At 36.8% G+C, this 20,420-nt stretch overlaps 1 protein-coding gene across 1 annotated transcript; it reads right to left on the bottom strand.

Annotated features, from left to right (window-relative positions):
• Positions 1-331: 331 nt before the first annotated feature.
• LOC127538711 (keratin, type II cytoskeletal cochleal-like) lies at positions 332-20,417 on the bottom strand. The gene is made up of 10 exons (XM_051962463.1): positions 20,403-20,417; positions 19,484-19,924; positions 16,877-17,085; positions 11,952-12,012; positions 10,987-11,082; positions 8,475-8,639; positions 7,277-7,402; positions 6,175-6,395; positions 4,687-4,721; positions 332-2,264 (listed from the first exon to the last, which is right to left on the bottom strand). The coding sequence occupies exons 1-10, from the start codon at positions 20,415-20,417 to the stop codon at positions 2,062-2,064; spliced, it is 1,572 nt and encodes a 523-aa protein (XP_051818423.1). The 3' UTR covers positions 332-2,061.
• Between the last annotated feature and the right edge of the window lie 3 nt (positions 20,418-20,420).

The following is a 20,420-nucleotide window of genomic DNA, read 5'->3' as shown; positions in this document are numbered from 1 at the left end:
ATACTTCAAAGGTAATTAATGAAGCATAGATAAGGTCCCTTTACAACAGGTAGAAATAGACTGGAAGAAGTTAGGTACTGGAAGAAAATGCAAAGATGAGAATTACCAGAAATCTTGAGTAATAGAAAAAAGCCTATATTAACTAACAAAGGAAAGTGTCCTCCAAAACAGGGAAACCCAGTCCCAAATTGGCAAATATATGGAGATGAAATAGCAGAAATGGTAGAAGGTATAATCTGGAGACTGACTTAGGAGATGGACTACAGATTGTGTGTTTTTCATTAGAGCACATGAAACAAAAATCAGTCTTGACCAGACAGTTTGACTGCCTTTTATTCAAGCTCTTTGAGCAAATGGATCTGGATGGGGGAGTACAGGAGAAGGACCTGAAACAAGGTAGGTTAACAGTTACCTCTGGAATCTATACTAGTGGAAGAACAGTAAATATGCAAAAATATTCATTCTTTCTGCTAGTTTTGAGAATTACATCCATCTTGTTTTGGTCTTAAACATAGACATTATGGGAATTCACAATGCAAACCAACACAATTTCATCATGAGCACCAATCACAGAAAGGCCCCATTTTCCCAATCTTTTCTTTTCTATTCTTCCTAGATTCCAATTTCTTATGAAGAATGAGAAATAAACAGCATCATCTTTCAGTGATTCCTAGCACCAGCCTATGCTGCATCCTGTTTGTTGTCCTTGTTGGACCACACCTTCCTTGTGGGGTGAGTGAGTTGATGAATTTGTTTCAAAGTCCTCCTAGACTGGCCAGTGTTGGGTTGCAGGTTGCATCTCAAAGTCCAAGTCAATGACAACAGTGGTGATACCAACAAAAGAGTTAAGCTCAGGAACAAACTAGAGAGGAAGAGACAAATAGGGCACAGAAGGAGATAGGATTTGAACTTTCAAACAGATTGAGAAAGAAGGTGGAAGGGATATACACAAGTAGAGAAGAAGAGAAAGGAAAGCAAAGATCCAGATAAAGGTTGAGTTAGATAAAGAATGGGAAGAAAAGATGAAAGAGAGAAATAAAAGGAGACAGAGACAGAAACAGAGAAATAGAGAAATAGAGAAAAGAAAATAAAACTGTACAAGCAGCAATAGAAATCACTAGTCCCAGACCTTATTTCTGTAGGATAGGATGGTAAGGTGAGGGGAGATAATGATGTTGAACAAAAAGACATCTAACACATAACACATTTGATTCTCTATTTATGTATTATCAAATGTTTCATACCAGGCTGACTCCCATCAATTAATATTTCATAAGGCAAATCATTTATAATACCAATATTTTTTTAAGGATAAACAAAAATAGAATATGGAATCTGCTTTGAAATATTATTTACTGCCTTCCAAACATTCAGGCAGAATTGTCCAATTATCTGCTTATTAATGTGGATAATTGATATATTCTAAAATCCTGATTTTTTTAGATGAAAAAAACTGGTGAAACAGGGGAACCTAAGAAGCTGAAGTTTATTATGGAGATTGTGTTGGGCCAAATGTCCATTGGCTCATGGTGATGGACTTGGGGCAAAGGAGGCAATGTTTAGTGATGAATTTGTTGCTAAGGCATCTTGCCATCTATTTTTTCCTTCTGTTTTTCCCTGCTCTGAGAGAATCTGCTGGAATTTTGTTTATTTTATAGTAATAATCAAATAGATTAAAAGCCCAACTCCAGAGATATCAATTTTTTTGCTGAGACCCAGAAATGGAGAAACCAGGAAAGAAAGAAAAATGATTTAAGTAAATGCAACATGACAACTTGGGTGTAGATAGAATTTTTTAGCCATTATGAGTAGTAAGCCCTAGGAGAGGCACTTACATACCCTGGAGGACTTTGTGAACAAGCACCACTCTTCACCTAAGGAATGGTCTTAGTGGGGACCTGCTTGGAAGCTGAAGGATGGACAAGATGGCCCTGGGAGACTTATGTACCCTTTGTTACTATGTCTGACTATACAAATGAAATTGCTTTCTGGGTTTTTATCAGAGTATCAGGCCTTAGGGAAGCTGGGTTGGGGAAGGGTGGGCAGTCAAGGAGAGAAGTTTTAGCTCCGATAGCTTTTCTTAGTAGATGATGTCTTGGAGATGATGCGCATGCTGGAGCTGCTGCCCCCCATGCTGCGCCCGCTGGTGGAGCTGAAGCCTCCAACCCCACTTCCATAGCAGAGACTGCTGCTGAGACCACCTCCACCCATACAGACGCCACCACTGCCTCCATAGCCAGTGCTCCCTGCAGAAGTAACCACAGCTGTGGGGAGAAAAAGGAATTATGATGGATAATATGGATTTACAGCTCTTTTTCAGAATAAATACAACAGCATCTCAGCTTTTGTCTCATGCCTTTAAGTGTCTCCTAGTCATTAATTTTTTTCCTCCCCATTCCAAATCCTTTCCCCTGGTGCTTCTCTCTCAAGTATCTCAATAGACCATTCAAGTTTTCCCTATTTCACTGGGAAAGACAGAAGAAAACACATTGAAAGAAAGTGGATATGGCCAGCTGATGCTAATACCTGATCTCCATATGGTGATTTACGATTATCAACTTGCTTTCATGTTGGGCATGCATCTCATTTTATACAATAACTTCATTAGGTAGACAGAGCAATATTATATTCCCATTTTAAAGATTGAGAGGGATTAACAATGCTAACAAGAACAACAACAATAATAGAATTTATATATTTAAGCTTTTATATACATTTTATGTTTATCACATGTTAATTATATAATATATGATGTGATTATATTTTATCCACTATATTATATCAATATGTTATTGTATAATATATTATTATATTTATTAATATTATTATATTTATTAATATTAATTTTATTTTTTATTAATATTATATTTATAAATATCATATGTGTTTATATATTTGAGCTTTACAAAGTGTTTTATATATATTACCATATTTAATGCTCACAAAAAGCTTGGGAAGTAGGTATTATCATTACCTCTATTTTACAGATGAGGAAACAGGCAGACAAAGGTTAAATGACTTGCCCACACAGCTAGTAAGTATCTGAAATTAGATATCTTTCTGACTCCAAAGCTGGATTTTAATACACTATAGCATGCTAGATGTTAATTTAATTGAGCTGAAATCAGTCTCCCAACTTCCCTTTTGAGGTCACAGTTCTCCTTTCTAGAACAAACTAGAATACATCTTCTCCTTCTTCAACATGAAAAATTCTTTAAAAAAGAGATTGGGTCTTTCTTGAAGGCTTGTCTTCTTGAGATTAAATGCCCAATGTTCTTTCAACTATTCCTCATAGAAACAAGATGAACATATTCCTCACTAACTTACTTTGCCACTGTCCCTCTTAAAGCATGACAGCCAGAAGTGAATACAATCTATTTACAGAATACTGTAGAGATGATCTGATCTAGGAAAAACATGAATCACAACAGATGGCACACTAGAATTCCAATACTGACCTTCACTAGCAATGTGACAATGACAAGTCATTGAATCTCTCTGGGATTTAGAGTGTTAAAATAATCTATAAAAATATTACATAGTTCTCATGTCACAGGCTTAATGTGATGATCACATTGGATAAATAGAGTAAAATAATTGATGGACTTTAAAGTGTTATGCTATCATCTATCAGCATGATTATAATACAACCTAAAATTATGTTGACTTCTGGATTTTTTTTTCTGTTTCTTTTTTGTTTTGTTTTATTCTTAGCAGTTGTATTATACTATTGGGCAGCTAGGTGGTACAGTAGATAGAGTACTGGCAATGGAGTTGGGAAGACTCATCTTCTTAGTTTAAATCTGATCTCAGTTTTCTCATCTGTAAAATAAGCTCCAGAAGGAAATGGCAAACTACTCTAATATTTTTGCAAAGAAAACACCAAATGGGTTCATGAAGAGTCGGTCACAATTGAAATAAATGACTGAACAACAACAAGAAGTTACACTTTTGGTTCCTATTTGGTCATAGCTGATCATTCTAAGCTGCCATCTTTTTCACATGTTAGGTTACCAAGTCAAGTATCTGTTTCTCATCCAATACTGGTGCAAATTTCTTAATACAGGACATACATTCTGACTGATTTGGACTCAGGGTTTCAGACAGAGTTGGGATGAAGGATTGATCATGCAGGCTGTAGTCACACACACATATATATATAGTTATTATTATTATAAGCATGTGCTTTCAGCTTATTCTCTTACCTATTTGACTTGCCAAAATTCACAATTTGAGGGTGAATTCATGATTGTAAGGACTTCTTCATTAGGTGGTAGGATTTATTCTTAGAAGATTGAAAATAACCTGAGCCTTTGAGGATATTTTTCCACCTGTGGAAAAATCCATTTCCAATCCATCCCTTGTTGTTATTCAGTCATATTTTACTCTTGATGACCTCATTACTAGTGTGGGATGTCACTCTTCAGGGATTTGATTTTCCTCATCATCTCCCCAAAATTCATTTCGTTACTGGGCCTAGAATCCTTAACATTTCTTTGTCTGATTAGGAAGAAGTGTCCAAAGAAATGGGGACTTTGCAGGAAATTATTTTTAGAGGAATATCCATCACACCGTGCTGATAACTATTGACAAAGATCCTTCTCCAAACCATCAGGTACTACATAAACTACATTCTTCTTCCCATATTCACCCACTGTTGAATAGTATCTTAGAGATATTACTCACATATATTCACAGGTCCAACACCCTCTCCAGTGAGTCTATAGGGAAAAAAGAAAGACATTCTGATTGAGAAACTGAATAATTTTCTTGGCTCCCTTTTTCTTTCATATTATGCATACATATGTATGTATATGTATATATGTGTGTATATGTATATTTATAGAGAGACATAGACAAAAACAGACAGAAAGAGGAGAGAGAGAGAGAGAGAGAGAGAGAGAGATACAGAGACAGAGGCATAGAGACACAGAGACAGAGACAGAGATAGAGGCAGAGAGACAGAGGAAGGGAGGATGGGAAAGAAGGAGGGAGGTTGAAGCACATAGATTTTTCTACATAAAAAGAAACAGATGGTAAAGAGGGAAAAATAGAGAAACTGAAGAAGTAAAGAGAGAGAAGGAAGGAAAAAATATTGAGAAAGGGACAGATAGAAATAAGAGAATAAAAAAATAAGAGGGAATGAAAGCAAAAGCTAGAGAAAAATGACAGAAACAAAGACCAAAATAGAGACAGACTGAGAAAGGAAATAGCCCTTAATGATACATGTAGTCATTGAGAGTTATAAATAGTGAGGTAGCTCCAGGTATTATAGCTCCTTTCCCTGAAGGGATAGTTAGAATAATGAGCCTCCAAAATTAGGCACTATTTTAAAGAAGAAGCTTGAGGCACAATGTGAATTCCCTTGAACATGTCTTTTTCTTTTTCTTTTCTTTTTTTACATTTTTATTATAGCTTTTTATTTACAAGATATATGCATAGGTAATTTTTCAACATTGACAGTTACAAATCCTTTTGTTCCAACTTTTTGCTACTTCCCCCCATCCCTTCCCCCAGATGGCAAGTTGACCAATACAGAACATGTCTTTATCTTAAGGGCCAATGTAAAAATGTCCAAGGCAAGCAATTATGTCTGAGATATCATGAATGATCAAGAGCAAGCAATTCTTTTGACAATGATTTTAGAGCCCTTTTATCAAAAGAAACCAATGGTTTGTCAGCCAAGCCAGGACTTTTCACTTCCTCAGGAATGGTGGATATTTCCGAGCTATCCTGCATGCCTGAAACACTCTCTCCCTTCTTGTCTAACTATAGACTTCCTGAGCTTCCTAAGTAAAATCTCACTTTCTACAGGAAGCCTTCCCCAATACCCCTTAATTCTAATGTCTTCCTTCTGCTAAATATTTCCTATTTATCCTGTATAGAGTTTATTTTGTATATATTTATTTGCATGTTCTCTCCCCTAATAGATTGTAAGTACTCTGAGGGCAGGACTATCTTTTGCCTCTTTTTGTATCCCCAGTTCTTAGCCCAGTGCCTGGCACATTAAAGGTACCTAATAAATATTTGTTGATTAATTGATTGATTTAGTTTCTGGAAATTCAAATAACTCGCTTAATGCTGTTAGGGTGATATCTAGCCTTATTGTGAAATGATCATACTACTATGATGGTGCTGTTTAGGTTATGGGATAAGGAGGAGCTGATTACCCACCTGCACTCCTCTCCCTCCAGCAGCTTCCTGTAGGTGGCAATCTCAATGTCCAGGGCCAGCTTGACATTCATCAGTTCCTGGTACTCACGCAGCTGCCGAGCCATGTCCTGTTTGGCCTTCTGCAGGGCATCTTCCAGCTCAGCCAGTTTGGCTCGAGCATCCTTGAGAGCCAGTTCCCCACGCTGCTCAGCATCAGCTATGGCAGCCTGAAGAGTGGCGCACTGTGGGAGAAGGTGATGTGATTTTTTTAAAAAGTGCCTAACCTCACAGAAGATTATCAAGAATTAATTCTGCCTCTAATTAGTCATATAGTCTTACAAATGTTTTTATTTTCCAGATTTTATTTCCTGGACTTATAAAATGAGTAGTATAGATTAAATAATCTTTTAAAATTTAATTTTAAAATTATATGATGTTATAATATAAAATAAAATTATAATGAGACATTTAAGTTAGACTTCAGGAAGCAAGTCCTAACAATGGGCATCAATCCAAGGGAATTGGGCTTCTCCAATCCTGAGAATCAGAATGACAATATCAACCTGAATGTTTAAGTATTGACCTGTTTTTGAACATCCTTTTCTCCTCTGGAATTCTCTGGATAATAAATAAGAAAGCAACTGATCTGTGACATAGAATGTAACTTATTTAACTTGAAATAGTGGTCAGTTTTCTCTGTATAGCAGCAGGAATTGAGGTTAATAACAATAAAAATTAGGTAGCATTTATAGAGTCCTTTAAGAGTTGCAGTGTTTTACATGATATTTTATTTACTCACAACAACCCTGGAATTTATTATTCTCATTTCAGATGGAGAAATAAAGGCACTGAGCCTTGCTCAAGGTCACAAAGCATGTTAGTGTCTAAAGCACATTTGAATTCAGTTCTTCTTGATTAAACGTCCAGCATTCCAAACACTGGCCCACTTACTTATTTAATTTCCAGAAGATGATTTTGATATCCTAGGTTTGGGAGGAAAATTATTGAATTGAAATTATGGCATCTTATTTCTGGGAGGCTTTTAAGTTCTATTTTTGGTTAGGTATGGGTGGTTTAGAAGTCAAGATAATGGCTAAGGTGACTCCTGTGAGCCTTACTATACCTGCTTCTTTAAATTGTCAATCTCAGAACGCAGCCTCTGGATCATCCGATTCAATTCTGAGATCTCCATTCTGGTGGTACGGAGGTCATCTCCATGTCTACCAGCAGAAAGCTGCAGTTCCTCATACTGTGAAGAAAAAAAAAGCACCAAATATTGGTAGCATTAAAGGAACAGGGACAACGGAGACTAGAAATAAAAAGCCTGAAATTTTGTGATACCCTAAAAGTTTGTGAATTGTCATATTGATAACTAGTTCATTTATATTTCCCTCACCCAAAAATTATCAAACCCGGTTGCTACACTATTTCTTAGCCCTTTCCCATTCTGTCTCTTTCTACACCATCACTCTAATCTTGTCATCCTCACCACATTCTACATGGCCATGGTGACATTCTCACTTATTTCCTGATGACCAACCTTTCATTCCAGAATTATATCTTCTTTTTTTGTAGTTTTATCAAATTTTATTGAAAAAAACAAAATTTGCCTTTTCTTTGTCTGAACACGTTTTCTTCATTTCTTTTTTTGACATGTAATCATTTATTTATTTATTTTTCAAGATTATCTTTTTTTTTTTTATAGCTCAGAATTATACCTTCTACCATCTTCTGCAAGCACTATCTTAATCCCATTCCTTCCAAGTTCACAGTCTGCTTCCTATTGTCTATGACAGTAGATTCAAAATCATGTCCCTCATTTTTACTGAATCATCTCATATCTGCCCTTATTGTCTCCTAAGACTCCCTGGTTTAGAATTTCTGCTCCAATTGATCAATTGATCCTTGTTCTATCACATCAAAAATACAGTTATGCTATTCTCTTTTCCTTATTGAATGCACATTTGCTTTTTCCATTTAGCCTTGTCCCCCTCTTATGTTAAGATCTTGTTCCACATTATTTTTATCTTTGGAAAACCTAACTTTCACTTGTTTCTCCCCCAATACTGACATCTTAGTTCAGTCACTTCTCATCTCCTTGACCTCTTGGCTCTATCTCTTTGTTATCAGTGTATAACCCATTTCTTTTTACAGACTAAAAGATCCCTTAGGGATTGACTGACTACTTTTTACATTCCTTCTATTTCTTCCCCAAGTTCCCAGAACTAGATTCTACCACATACAAGGCTAATTTAAAACCAAGGAATGAATTAGACAGTGACTATTTTCTGGCTCCAACCTATTTCTTCTTAACTCCTCACCTTTGACTGGTACCAGGACTCTGCTTCAGCCCGACTTCGGTTGGCGATGTCCTCATATTGAGCTTTGACCTCAGCAATGATGCTATCCAGGTCTAGCTTACGATTGTTATCCATGGACAGAACCACTGAGGTTTCTGAGATCTGAGCTTGAAGCTGAGCCAGCTCCTGCAATTAGACACAAGTATAGAAATATGGGAATTCAGAAATGTGTGTGAGTATGTGTGTAAAAGAGAGTCAGAAAAAGATAGAAACAAGGAAAAAAAAGAAAAAGAAAGGAAAGAAATGGAAGGGGGAGGGAAAGAAAAGAGAGAAAGACAGAGATGGAAATTTTTCAAATTCCTTTAGGAATTGAAAGACCACAGGACTATGTTTTAGCATCTAAAATAGCATTTATCACTGAATGAGTGCCATCAATGTTCTGTATCTGAGGGATGCCTTTTTAGTTGAAAGGAATGAGAGGGGCTAGGTTTTAACTCCTGACTGCCACTTTACAGTATGACCTTGGAGAAGTCATCTTGCAATAAATTTACTTCTTCTATAAAATGAAAGGATTAGATTAGAAAATCTATATTTATCCTTTTCAACTTAAATCCATATTCTACATGAATAGAATTATAACTGATTCTTTTATCTGTGCTAATGAGAAGGGGCAATAGTATGCATAATCTTAAATGAATTTTCTAAAAGAAATTACTATGTTTTTGAAATGTACTTACACGGAAGGTATATTCTTGCTAGTCATTGGTTTAAATAACATTTACTGGGTAAATGCCCAAAGCCCTAGTTTGTATAAGATGAATAGGACAAGGATTATATCATTTAGCAAGAGAGAGAAAGCTCACAAGTAATTCAATCATAAAGTGGAAATATGATAAGTGCTCTAAAAGACACTTAAACAAGAGTGATTCAAAGATAGGAAAAGTCATCTCTTACTCAGATGCAAAATACCAGTCTAAGTAAAGCATCTTTTTCCCTCTCCACTTTTGAAAATTATGTATTGCCTCTACATCTAAAATTAAGTATTTTCGTTCGATCTTTTCTGTTTCCTGATGTAAGCTGACTTGCCAGACCATGGCTTTAATCACAATAAGTGGCAGCAGAAAGCTGAAAAACCATTGAGTAGAGTAAGATAACAAAAGACAGCTTAAATAACTTCTACTGGGAGTCACATTTTTATCCCGCTTTGTTGAGCCATATCACAAAGTAGTAGAAAGAATACTAGACTAAAAGTAACTTCAATTTGGGTTCCATTTAAGTACTACTTACTTGATACACTTCTTTCAGCAAGTCACTTAGCCACTCTGAGATTATCTCTTTATCTGCAGTAATATTTACACTATCCAACTCATGAAGCTTTGATAAATGAGATAATGTAAAAAGGCATTTTGCAACCCCAAATTCTATATTAAATGGATGTTATTACTATGTCACCTAAATGTTTTTGAATAATTGGTTTTTTAAATTGATTACTGGCCCTAATCTTCTACAGGTAGAACTAACAAAAAGCGTGTTGCTTGTATCCAGTAGAATGAATTATTAATTATTTTCTGGTTGATATGCTTGGATTGCCCTGCAGATTCAGGAAACACTATCTTTTCTGGGTTTAAATGAATTAGATAACATCATTTATGAAACTATCTGCTCTCACAAAAACAATTAAAAACAACAACTGGAAATTAAATGATGTGAAATTATAATATCAAATTGACCCAAAGAAGAGATGTAAGAATGTACTCTCTCTATTTATTACATAAGAGAAGGACTATGGGTGTGAAATACTACACACAATTTTATTTGGATTGCTTAATTTTTTTTATTCTTGTTTTTAATTTTTATTCTAAGGGATGGCTTTCTTGGAAAGAGGGGAGATATTAGAAAATGAAAGTTACATAAAACAAAAATTATTAGTTAAAATTTAAATTAAAAAGAAGTAATTTGTTCTCAATGATACACATCTACCCCTCATCTCCTCAGATTTCACTTTGCCTATAAGGAGACTAGAAATACACAAACTATAATAGTATGGGAGAAAAGGAAATGGCAGCCTTAGTCCTGTAATTTTCCAGATTCCTCACCCTCAATCTGACATGCCCTCTTTCCTTGGTACCTTCATTCATCATTGTAGATTGATACCAATGATTATCTGTGACTTCCCACTCTCAATTTGTTGAATCACAGCCATGGATGGCAGAGAGAATGAACTCACCAGATGAGGGGACAGAGGTTGGCTTTCCCAGACCTTGCAATATCCTCCATGTTAAAAGAAGAATTATAAACTTAAGAGAATGACAAATAGCCTCTCCTCTCCTCTCTGCTTTTTAAAAAGACCTTCTCTGAAAAGAAGAATGAGTCTGTGAATGCAGGTTCTCATGATCTCCAAGTTCAAAGGCGAAGGAGAGGAGGTGGCATCTTCCATACTCCAGGAATCAAGTCAGCAAGGAATTCCAAGAGATAGACAAGAGTGAAATAAAAAGGGAGAGAGAAAGAGAGGAAGGACTAAAGCCCTCCTTACCGCCTCATAGAAAGCCCTCAGAAAGTTGATTTCATCTGTCAGGGCATCAACTTTAGCCTCCAGTTCCACTTTGTTCATGTAAGCTGCATCCACATCCTGAAATGCAAAATCGGAAACTATTATTCTAATTCTTGTCCTTCCCAGATTTAATTCCCCCCTCAGGCCCACAAGTCTGGTTGAACTACTTATATTCAGCTGGGTGAGGAAATTTTCAAATGCCAGGCAACAGAGTATAGTTTAGGGGTGGGAATTCTGAGGGTGAGGCTTGGTGATTATTTGGGTGATATTATTTTGGGGTTGTGCTGTTCTCTTTAGGTTAAGAGGTTCTTAACTTGGGAGTCAGGGTATCCATGATCTTGGATAAGAAAAAAAAATATTTATTTTCACTAACCTCTAATTGAAATTTAGCATTTCCTTCCATTATTTAACTACATGATTTAGAGAAGGGTATGAAGCCTTCACAAAACTATCTAAGGAATCTATGGCACAAGTTAAGATTAAGAAACTCTCTGTTCTAGACAAGTCCTCTTCATGATTGCACTAAGATCCTCATTTCCCAAACATCATTCCCTGTTTGGCCTCTGAAATTTCCCATAGGCTCTTCCTTCTTCCTCTATTTCCTTTTTCACAATGCTGTGCCACAACCTCCTAAGCCTACTTCACAACCCATTTTGGTCCTCCCAGCATTGCTGTACAAACCAATATCCATATGCTTTTGCTTTTGATTTCCTCCTCCATTGCTCTATTTATGTCCTGGACAGGTGATCTCTTTCCCCCATCAGAATAGAAGCCTCTCTCCTCCCCTTGTTACCATCACCCATCAGCCCAGCACTGGGGAGTCAGATCTAGAGTTTCCTTCCTTATTCCATCTTAGAAAACTCTGAGCTAATTGGGCATTTCCCCTTAAGGGAATGATGTTGGGCAGAGCAGAGTCAGTCTTAGAGCCTCTTTTTCCCCCTTTTCACCTTCTTGAGCACCACAAATTCATTCTCTGCTGCTGTGCGTCTGTTGATTTCATCTTCATATCTGTTGTAATGAACCAAATGTTAAGTTGCATTAAGATCAAAGAATCTGAGCATTAAAAAATGAAACTTTTCTTTTATTTGTTTAAAACATTTCTATAACGTAATATAATAAAAGATGATTGTACATAAAACTACAAATCTGTTGTGTACAACTTGCTGTTCCTTTTAAATACGTAATAAATTTATCAGCCACTAGATAGAAAGTAATATTAAGGAAGACCTGAGACCTTAGGCAACATTATCCACAACTCAGGATTAAAACTTGATTATAATAATAAGCTATTAAAATAAAATAAAATAAAAATGAGTAAGCAAAAGAAAAAGAACCCGACCACAGATAGCTACTTTGATGTAAAAGAATATACGGTTTGATATTCAAAAGAAGATAATGAAGCTAAAAAAAAAAAAAAAAAGCTACTCCTACCCCAAAGAGTAATAATGACAAATGGTCACAAGCCCCAGAAAACTTTCCGAAGAACTTGAAAAGGAATCCAAAAATCAAGTAAGAAGGATCAAGGAAAAATTAGGGAAAAAAAATAAAAGCAATCCAAGAAAACTATAAAAAGAAAATTAACTAAATAGAAAAAGAGATACAAAATCTTAAGGAAGAATTAACTCCTTGAACTCTAGACATGGACAAGTGGAATCAAATGACATTATAAGATACAAAGAAATATAGAAAAAACTAGAAGAAAACCTGAAACATCTTAGAAAAACAAAGTTCTGAAGGACAAATTGAGGAGAGGCAACAAGAATTGTTGGCTATCCAAAAAAGAAGCTTTTTAGGTGAGCAGGGTAAAATGGCTGCTCTAAAACAAATTGGTCAAGTTTCATGATATTAAACCACTGTGCAGGGGAGACTACTTGTTAAGATTTTTTTTAAAAGGCAGAGGGGGTGGGGAGGAGATTACACCACAGCCAACGAACTCCATTGTTCTGGACCAGAGAAACCAGACTTTAATTCCCACTCCACCCTGATTTTCTGTGACATCAGACAAAGCATGTAATGTCTCTGGATTACTTTCCTTACCTCTGACAGGGGAGTCGGCAGATCCCCCACTTTCTGTTCCCTCTTACTGGGAGATGTCAGAAAGGCTAATTATATTGTTTTCCTTACTGAAATGTCTCTCTGGGCAACCTTCCAGAATCCCACAGAATGAATAGTCTGTCCCCTGACTCCCAGTCTCTTTACCACATCTTTGTGGAATGAGTCCAGGGACCAAGCCTTCCCATCCCCCTCTCCACCTGAGGCAATAAAGGGAACAGCAGAGAGCTAAAAAGCATTATAAGCTTCCTTTCTTGGGTATTCCCAGAGATCCACAGAAAGATCTTGTGAGTTCCTGGCTCTTCTCCAGGCAAGGTGGAAGATTCCTTTGAGTTCATTCACTTCCCCCAAATCATAGAGTGGAATTAAGAAGGGAAAGTTGTGCAGCCAAAAAGAAGTGGTAGATGTAGAGATAGGAAGAAAAAAAAACACACACCAAAAAACCTCAAGCTCAAATCTCAGCCACTTATGACCTGTGTAACTTTAGGCAAATCAATTAACTTCTCTGAACTTCAATTTCTTCACATGTTACAAGAATGACTAGTTAACCTACCTGTAAGGTCTCTTTAACTCTGACTCTAAGGTGATTAAATAAACCCTAAAGGTTAATCATCTGGGCTGTTCCTCTGCCTTTAGGCACGTCTCCTAACTCAGGGATTAATAGAAAGCTTGTCAATTATTCTGAATCTTAAGGAAAGAAGTTTCCAGTTACTCTACTGTGTCCTAACATCCTTGTCTAGGATACTCCTCACACACACACGCTCCAGCCCAATTTTTTCTTAGTGTATGTTCAGCAAACAGTTCACACTATCTCAGACTTAAGGTCTTAATAAAGCACCTCCTGGTACTTTCTTCTCTGGGTTCACTGATTAACATTTTCTCTTAATTTCCTCATTAAATCTCTATCAATTCCAAATTCCTCATTAAAGTTTCAAGGTTCCTCTACCCAACACCTTTCTTCCAGTGACTCTTGTCTCCCATCATGTTTCAGTTTAAACTCAGAATCATTGGAATTTAGAACTGGGATGGTCCCCACAGACTTACTTTTTCCTTGTTTGCTCTGTGCCCCCCACACCCTAACCCCATTCTAATCCCATTCTAGCCAATGATCCCTAGCAGTCCCAAAAGAAGAAAGTAAAAAAAAAATATTGACATTGTTTAACTCAAACCTGCCAAAAAATAGGATATCAGTTCTGGATTATCCTTTGGCAATAGAGGGTCTTCTCTGCAGGTTATCACATTGCTAATATTTAATACCAGACAAGCTTCCTACTGCTTTCTGCCTTTAGGCTTTGCCTTCCAATCCCATGATATCCTCAGGGAATTTTAATATATGTTATTTTTTTTCCTGAGGCACTTGGGGTTAAGTGATTTGCCCAGGGTCACACAGCTAGGAAGTGTTAAGTATCTGAGGTCATATTTGAATTAAGGTCCTCCTGAAACTAGGGCTGGTACTCTATCCACTGTATCACCTAGCTGCCCCTATATGCGTTATTTTTAATATATATCTCGCAGAAAAAGAAAAAGTCTCTTTCAAGCTCTGGCTCTGACAATTGTGGAATTTGAGTCAAGTCATTTCATTTTGCTGTTTCTCAGTTTCTTCCACTGTAAAATCAGTGGGTTGGGTTGGACTGATCCTGAACTTCTTTAATTTTGAGTTGTAACTCCATATGGAGTCTCATGATTGAATGTGGGGGATACAAAATTATGATTTATTATCAGTAAATGTTTGATGTGTACCTATTTTATATATCTATATACTTGGGGTCACATAAAAATTTCTCAGTTGAGGTATCACAAATAGAAAAACTTTAAGAAGCCCTGGACTAGACAACTCCCCAAAATGCTTTCTAGATCTAACATCAATGAGGCTAAAGTAAGCAAAATTAGGAAGATAAATCTGTAATTTATGCCAAAGGTCAACAGAAAGGACTTTTGGATAACCCTCTTTTTGGGGATTATCTATGGCTTACTTCCCACAGAGGTCTTTCAAGGATCACAGGATGAAAATTTGGAAGCACCCTTAAAGATCACCTACTCTACATCCCTCATTTTACTATAAGGAAACCAAGGTCCTGAAGGGATGAAAACTCATATAATGAGTGAGGGGCAGGACTGGAATTCAAATCCAGATCTTAAATCTAAATGTAGTAATCTTTCCACAACATTAAATTCTTCCCTCTTCACTGCCCCTATGATAATCTGCTCCCAAATTCTGCATAAATTTCTTATTCCCTTTAGGACATTCTACAAATCTATCTAGATTGAGCTCTGTCTGCTGCACCTGTATTAATTCATTGATCCAAAATACTTTCCTCACCTTTCCCCATTTAACCCTGTGTTTTCCTTTAACCCTAATTTGATTTATAAGCAGGACCCATCCAGGAAAATGACTCTGTCCACCCCAGTATTTAGCATCCTCTAAGCAGAAATCTCTGTCTCTGTCTGTCTCTCTCTCTGTCTCTATCTTGCTCTCTCTTTTTCTCCCCCTCTTTGCCTCACATTCCTTACTTATAAATTGGAATATTAACCTCTGCCCATCCACCTCATAGGCTATTGTCAAAATCAGAGAATAACTGTTTCTGAGAATTAGAAGGCCCTTAGCAGTCATTTAAACCAGTTGAAAGTTTAAAAGGAATTCCTACTTTAAATATTAAACAGCAGGTTCTGCTTGAAGACCTCCCCAAAGAGGGAATCCATCACTTCTCAAAGAAGCTCATTCTGCTTTTGAACACATTTAATTGTTGAGAGGGTCCCTCCCCCAAAAAACAAGCCTAAATTATTACACCAATTAATTGCTCTTGATTGTTTTCCCTGGGGCTAAACATAACAAATCTAATCTTTCCTCTTTATGACATACCTTCAAATACTTGAAAACAACTATCAAATGAGGTAATATTTTCAAAGAGTTTTGTAATCATAAGATGATATATATGTGGATGTATATTATTCCAAAATAATTAATAAATGCTTGTTTGATAAATTTGTTGAATGAAAAACATCATTTTATGCATTTTATATATTAGCTATGGGCCATAAATTAAAAAAAAACTTTTAATAATAACTCACATTTTATATATATTTATGTGTGTGTGTGTTTCATAGTTCCAAAATTATTATACCACCACTCAAAGAATCCGGATACATAGAAACTAAATGACTTGTCCAGGGTCATATAACTAATCAATGCAGAAGGTGGGTTGAACCCCAGTCTTTTCTGTCTTTTAGCCCAAAATCATAACATCCTTTCTTCAAATATTGCTATCCATAAAAGGAGAATTTAAGCAAAATCAGATAATTCCTTTTCTTTATAGTCATAAATATATTGGGATCTCCTGTACTGTATTCTGTGTGTGCTGTGCATATGTACATTATAGGTATTTGTTGCTTTCTTCATCATATTGAGAGTTGGCCAAGATAATATTTTCTTCTGGATTTATTTTCACATGCTCTTATTCCATGCTCCCCAAAGCTATATTCTATGAACAGTAGCTATATTACCCAATGCAAAAAAAGCCAGTTTTATAAGACATTTAAGATTGGGGAAGATAAATGGAAATAGCATAAACACATTTTTCTGAACCAATTTCAATTCCTTTCCTCTCCCTAATGATATCTGTCTAGCCCTCTGCCCAGCTTCTTGAATCTGTCCTATTCTTTTTCTAGAGTGTCTCTGGCCTCTTCCACCTGCTTGGGCAATTCCTAGATTCAACAGCTATATCTTCTAGTTCAGGGTCTTCTCTGAAATTATGCTGGGCATGAGAGGTGCTCAGGACAAAAAAATAAATGAGATTGTGGCTTGTGTTCCTTTCACACTTACTTGTTCTTGAAGTCTTCCACCACATCCTGCATGCTCTTTAGTTCAGTTTCTAATCTCCCTCTTTCCCCACCTAGGCATTCCAACTGTCTCCTCAGGTTGCTGATATAGGTTTCAAACAAGGGATCAATGTTGGCTTTGGTAGTCTTATGGTCCTGGAGAATGCTCCATTTGGTCTCCAAGACCTTATTCTGCTGCTCTAGAAAGCGAACCTATATTCCCCAGAGAGAAGAGAACTGTAAGCATTCAAAACAAATTCCCTTTGATAGAACACATGAAAAAATTGTCTAATGTTAACAGCAAAGTAGAAATGGTAAAGATTAAAAAACAAATCTCATGCTCTGTTCCATTTCTGAAAAGAAGTTAGTATTAAACATTTTTTTGGTAGTGGTTCTGCATGGGAGATGAAATAAGAGAACTTTTTATTTAAATGAAGCAATGAATGAAACAGAAACTGAATAAATCAAAGCTATTTTGAATGTCCAAGAGAAGAAAAACTTTTGTCTCATCCCCAAAATATTTGTCTCTCTTCACCAAATAAATACTTGACAGGAAAGAAGAATATACCAAGTTTACTCTTAAAATTTTATCTAATTCATGTTATATATCCAAATTTATATGGAATCCCTGTTATTCAGGAAATTGGAAAGAGAAAGTGAAATGCAGAGCTAAAACTAGGATTGAGCAGCTGAGACATTGCTCCAACTGCTAGAATTTTGGAGGTTGGGACGTGAGCTTTCTCCCTACTATGTGTGTGGGGGAGGAACATCTTATACTCCTCTGAGAGTTGACCCCCGTCGGCGTTGTATGGAATGAAGGCAGTCCCTTTAAGGAAGTGTAAGAATGTAGTCTTAGGTTGAGGAGGGAAAGGACATGAATAATCCTTTCTCTCATGATTCCATCTTCAATTAGGTTATCTTACAGAAGTCCATTGGCTTTCTATTTCAACCCCCTTTGGGGTACAGTCTTAGACTCTTTGGGATTCTCTTTCACCCAAACTCAAATTTGTTCCAGGAATCAACATTCCTAGTTGCAACGTTGGTGAAATAAAATGGAAATCCTACCAAACTCTGAGCCAGAAGAACTGAGTTTCAGTACCTGTTTTCCTTCTTAAACTAGATGGATATGGAGTTATTACTCCATATTATGTCTAGATTTCCATATCTGTCATATACTGGATTGGCCATTCTAACTCTAGATCTAACATTCTAGAATTCTTTTAGCTTTCTAGATTTAGTCAAGATCTTGACTAATATCTTGAACCAATGTAATCAGTAGCTTCTAATATCAATCAATCTTTGGGGACTTGTCCTGAGAGATTTAGAAGATAGGTTTTAATTATTCCTACCTCTAAAGAACATTTCTCAAACCAAGCATGGTGGGAGTGAGAATGGGTCAGAAGACAAAATTGGCTGAGGCTCTATTAGTTTTTTGGTAGTTATGGCCATGGCTCCATTCCTCCATTTAAACTCATACATGATTTTAGAAGATTAAAAAGGTCTTAGAAGTCATTTCTTCTGAGTAACTCATTTTATAGATGAGTGAATTGAGGCACAAATGTGGACAAGTGACTTATGCTTAAATTCATTACGAAAAGCAAAAGATAGGATGTGGTTCTACTGATCAAGGGTTCCTTTATTATAATTTGTTGCTAATCATTAATAGCATGACATCTGACATGCCCCATTTTCCATTTATTATCAAATAATGATAGAACCACATGACCACACCCTGATTTTTCCTCAGACCAACTAAACTTCTAACACCCTCTTCTCAAATGCCATGGAAGTCTGGAAGTAAAAGCAAAAGGAAAAATGCAGGATGGGATATGCTCTGTTGTAAGATGAAAAAGTGATATAGCTTACCCAGACAAGGCCCTGGGCAAATGACACAAACATTTTACAGAATTACTGACTTCTAGACTTGAAAGAATTCTTAGCAATCATGTGTCACATGGGTAATTAGAGAGGCAGATTGAAGAATAGAATCAGAGTTCTTAAATTTTAGTTTCTGCCACATCACAGGTTTAGAAGAACTTAATTATTCAGATAATTTTCTGTCATTTCTTGAATAAGCAACCCAGATATTAAATGGAGATTGAGGAAGATAGAAGGTATAAAAACATGAGATGATCATAAAATTGAAATTAGAAGAAATATCCAAGGAACTAACAAGTGTGTACAGGGATTCAAAAAGCTATTCCATCATGAAAGAAGGACTAAAACCTTTACTCTCCACATCCTTCTTGAACCTCTAGACAGATGCCCCATTGTCCTTAGGCAGACATTCATCCTAGTCCAAGCTTATAATTATTTCATCTTATTTTTTAGCTTTATCTGGTCTAGGTTTCTGTCAGCCAAAAATCCATTTCATTCTCAGTCATCATACCGTGAGAAAGAAATGACCTGATTATGGGTTAGGGACTTCTGAACATGCTGTCAAACTAACAGCATTGATCATGAATATGAAAGTTCAAAGAACACTGAGAAAAATATTCTTGGAGTAGAGCTCACTCTCTCTTCCCAGCTTTTACCCTCAATAAAAGTATAAAAATTACAGACTGACCAATACAACATTATGGAGTTTCCTACTCCATGTAGGAGTTCTTACCTTGTCTATGAAGGAGGCAAATTTGTTATTGAGAGTCTTGATCTGCTCTTTCTCTTCCTTCCGAACCTTCTGGAGGGATGGGTCAATCTCCAGGTTGAGGGGAGCCAGTAGGCTCTGATTGACTGTAACTTCATGGATGCCTCCAGATCCTGCCATCATTCCCCCTCCAAATCCATATCCCCCAGCTCTGTATCCTATGCCCCCATATCCCAAACCACAGGCACCCCCATAGCCAGCTCTGCCAGAGCGGTATGCCCCACTGACAGAGATCCTTTTGCCGCCTACAAGGTTGTGGAGGCTCCTGGTCCCAAAACTACCCCCCAGACGACTCCCACTCTTCCCTCCCTGGGATACAGACACAGAGCTGAAGCTGGTCCGGCAGCCCGGGAGCAGTGACGCCGAAGAGGCGCTGAAGCTCCGGCTGCCCCAGAGGACTTGATGCTGACCGATCGTTGAGCCATCAGGGAAGTGGGTGCAGAAAGATTAGAGAATTGGGACTGTCAAAGAAAGGAACAGAGATCCTTCTCAATCTCGCTCTCTAGAATTCTAGGTTTATATTCTCTTTGAAAACTGGGCTTGGCCAGAGAAGATCACAGACCACTGCATTGAATTCATCTCCTTGGCATTTCTGGCTTCAGTCCATTTTTCATGTCCCACTAATAATCACTGAGGAAATCATGCACACACCTACTAGAGGCAGGACCAGACCTGGGGATTTCTGACACTCAACATTATCCTGTTCCATATCCAGTAAATTTCTTCCCTATTCCTTGTTCTTGTAACTGTAATTCTTCATCTTCATGATGCAAACAGATCCTTCCCATTTTGGATGTTTATCTCTCACATCTCTCATTCTTTTAAAAAAATTTATTGTTATCTTTTTTAACATTTGTTTTTCCACACTATCTCTTCCCTGTACCCGGCAGAGAACCATCCC

This window comes from Antechinus flavipes, chromosome 5, assembly GCF_016432865.1.
Source record: "Antechinus flavipes isolate AdamAnt ecotype Samford, QLD, Australia chromosome 5, AdamAnt_v2, whole genome shotgun sequence".
In the NCBI taxonomy this organism is placed as follows: Eukaryota; Metazoa; Chordata; class Mammalia; order Dasyuromorphia; family Dasyuridae; genus Antechinus; species Antechinus flavipes.
Note: the sequence above shows the minus strand (reverse complement) of the source record. Positions and strands in the feature narration are given on the sequence as shown.

What these genes read in the sequence shown, in the direction of transcription:
- LOC127538711 (XM_051962463.1), bottom strand. An exon ending in GTGGAAGACTTCAAGAACAA is followed by an intron (nt 12,013 to 16,876) that starts GTAAGTGTGAAA and finishes TCATTACAACAG; the next exon opens with ATATGAAGATGAAATCAACA. An exon ending in TTGACAATTTAAAGAAGCAG is followed by an intron (nt 6,396 to 7,276) that starts GTATAGTAAGGC and finishes CTTCTCCCACAG; the next exon opens with TGCGCCACTCTTCAGGCTGC.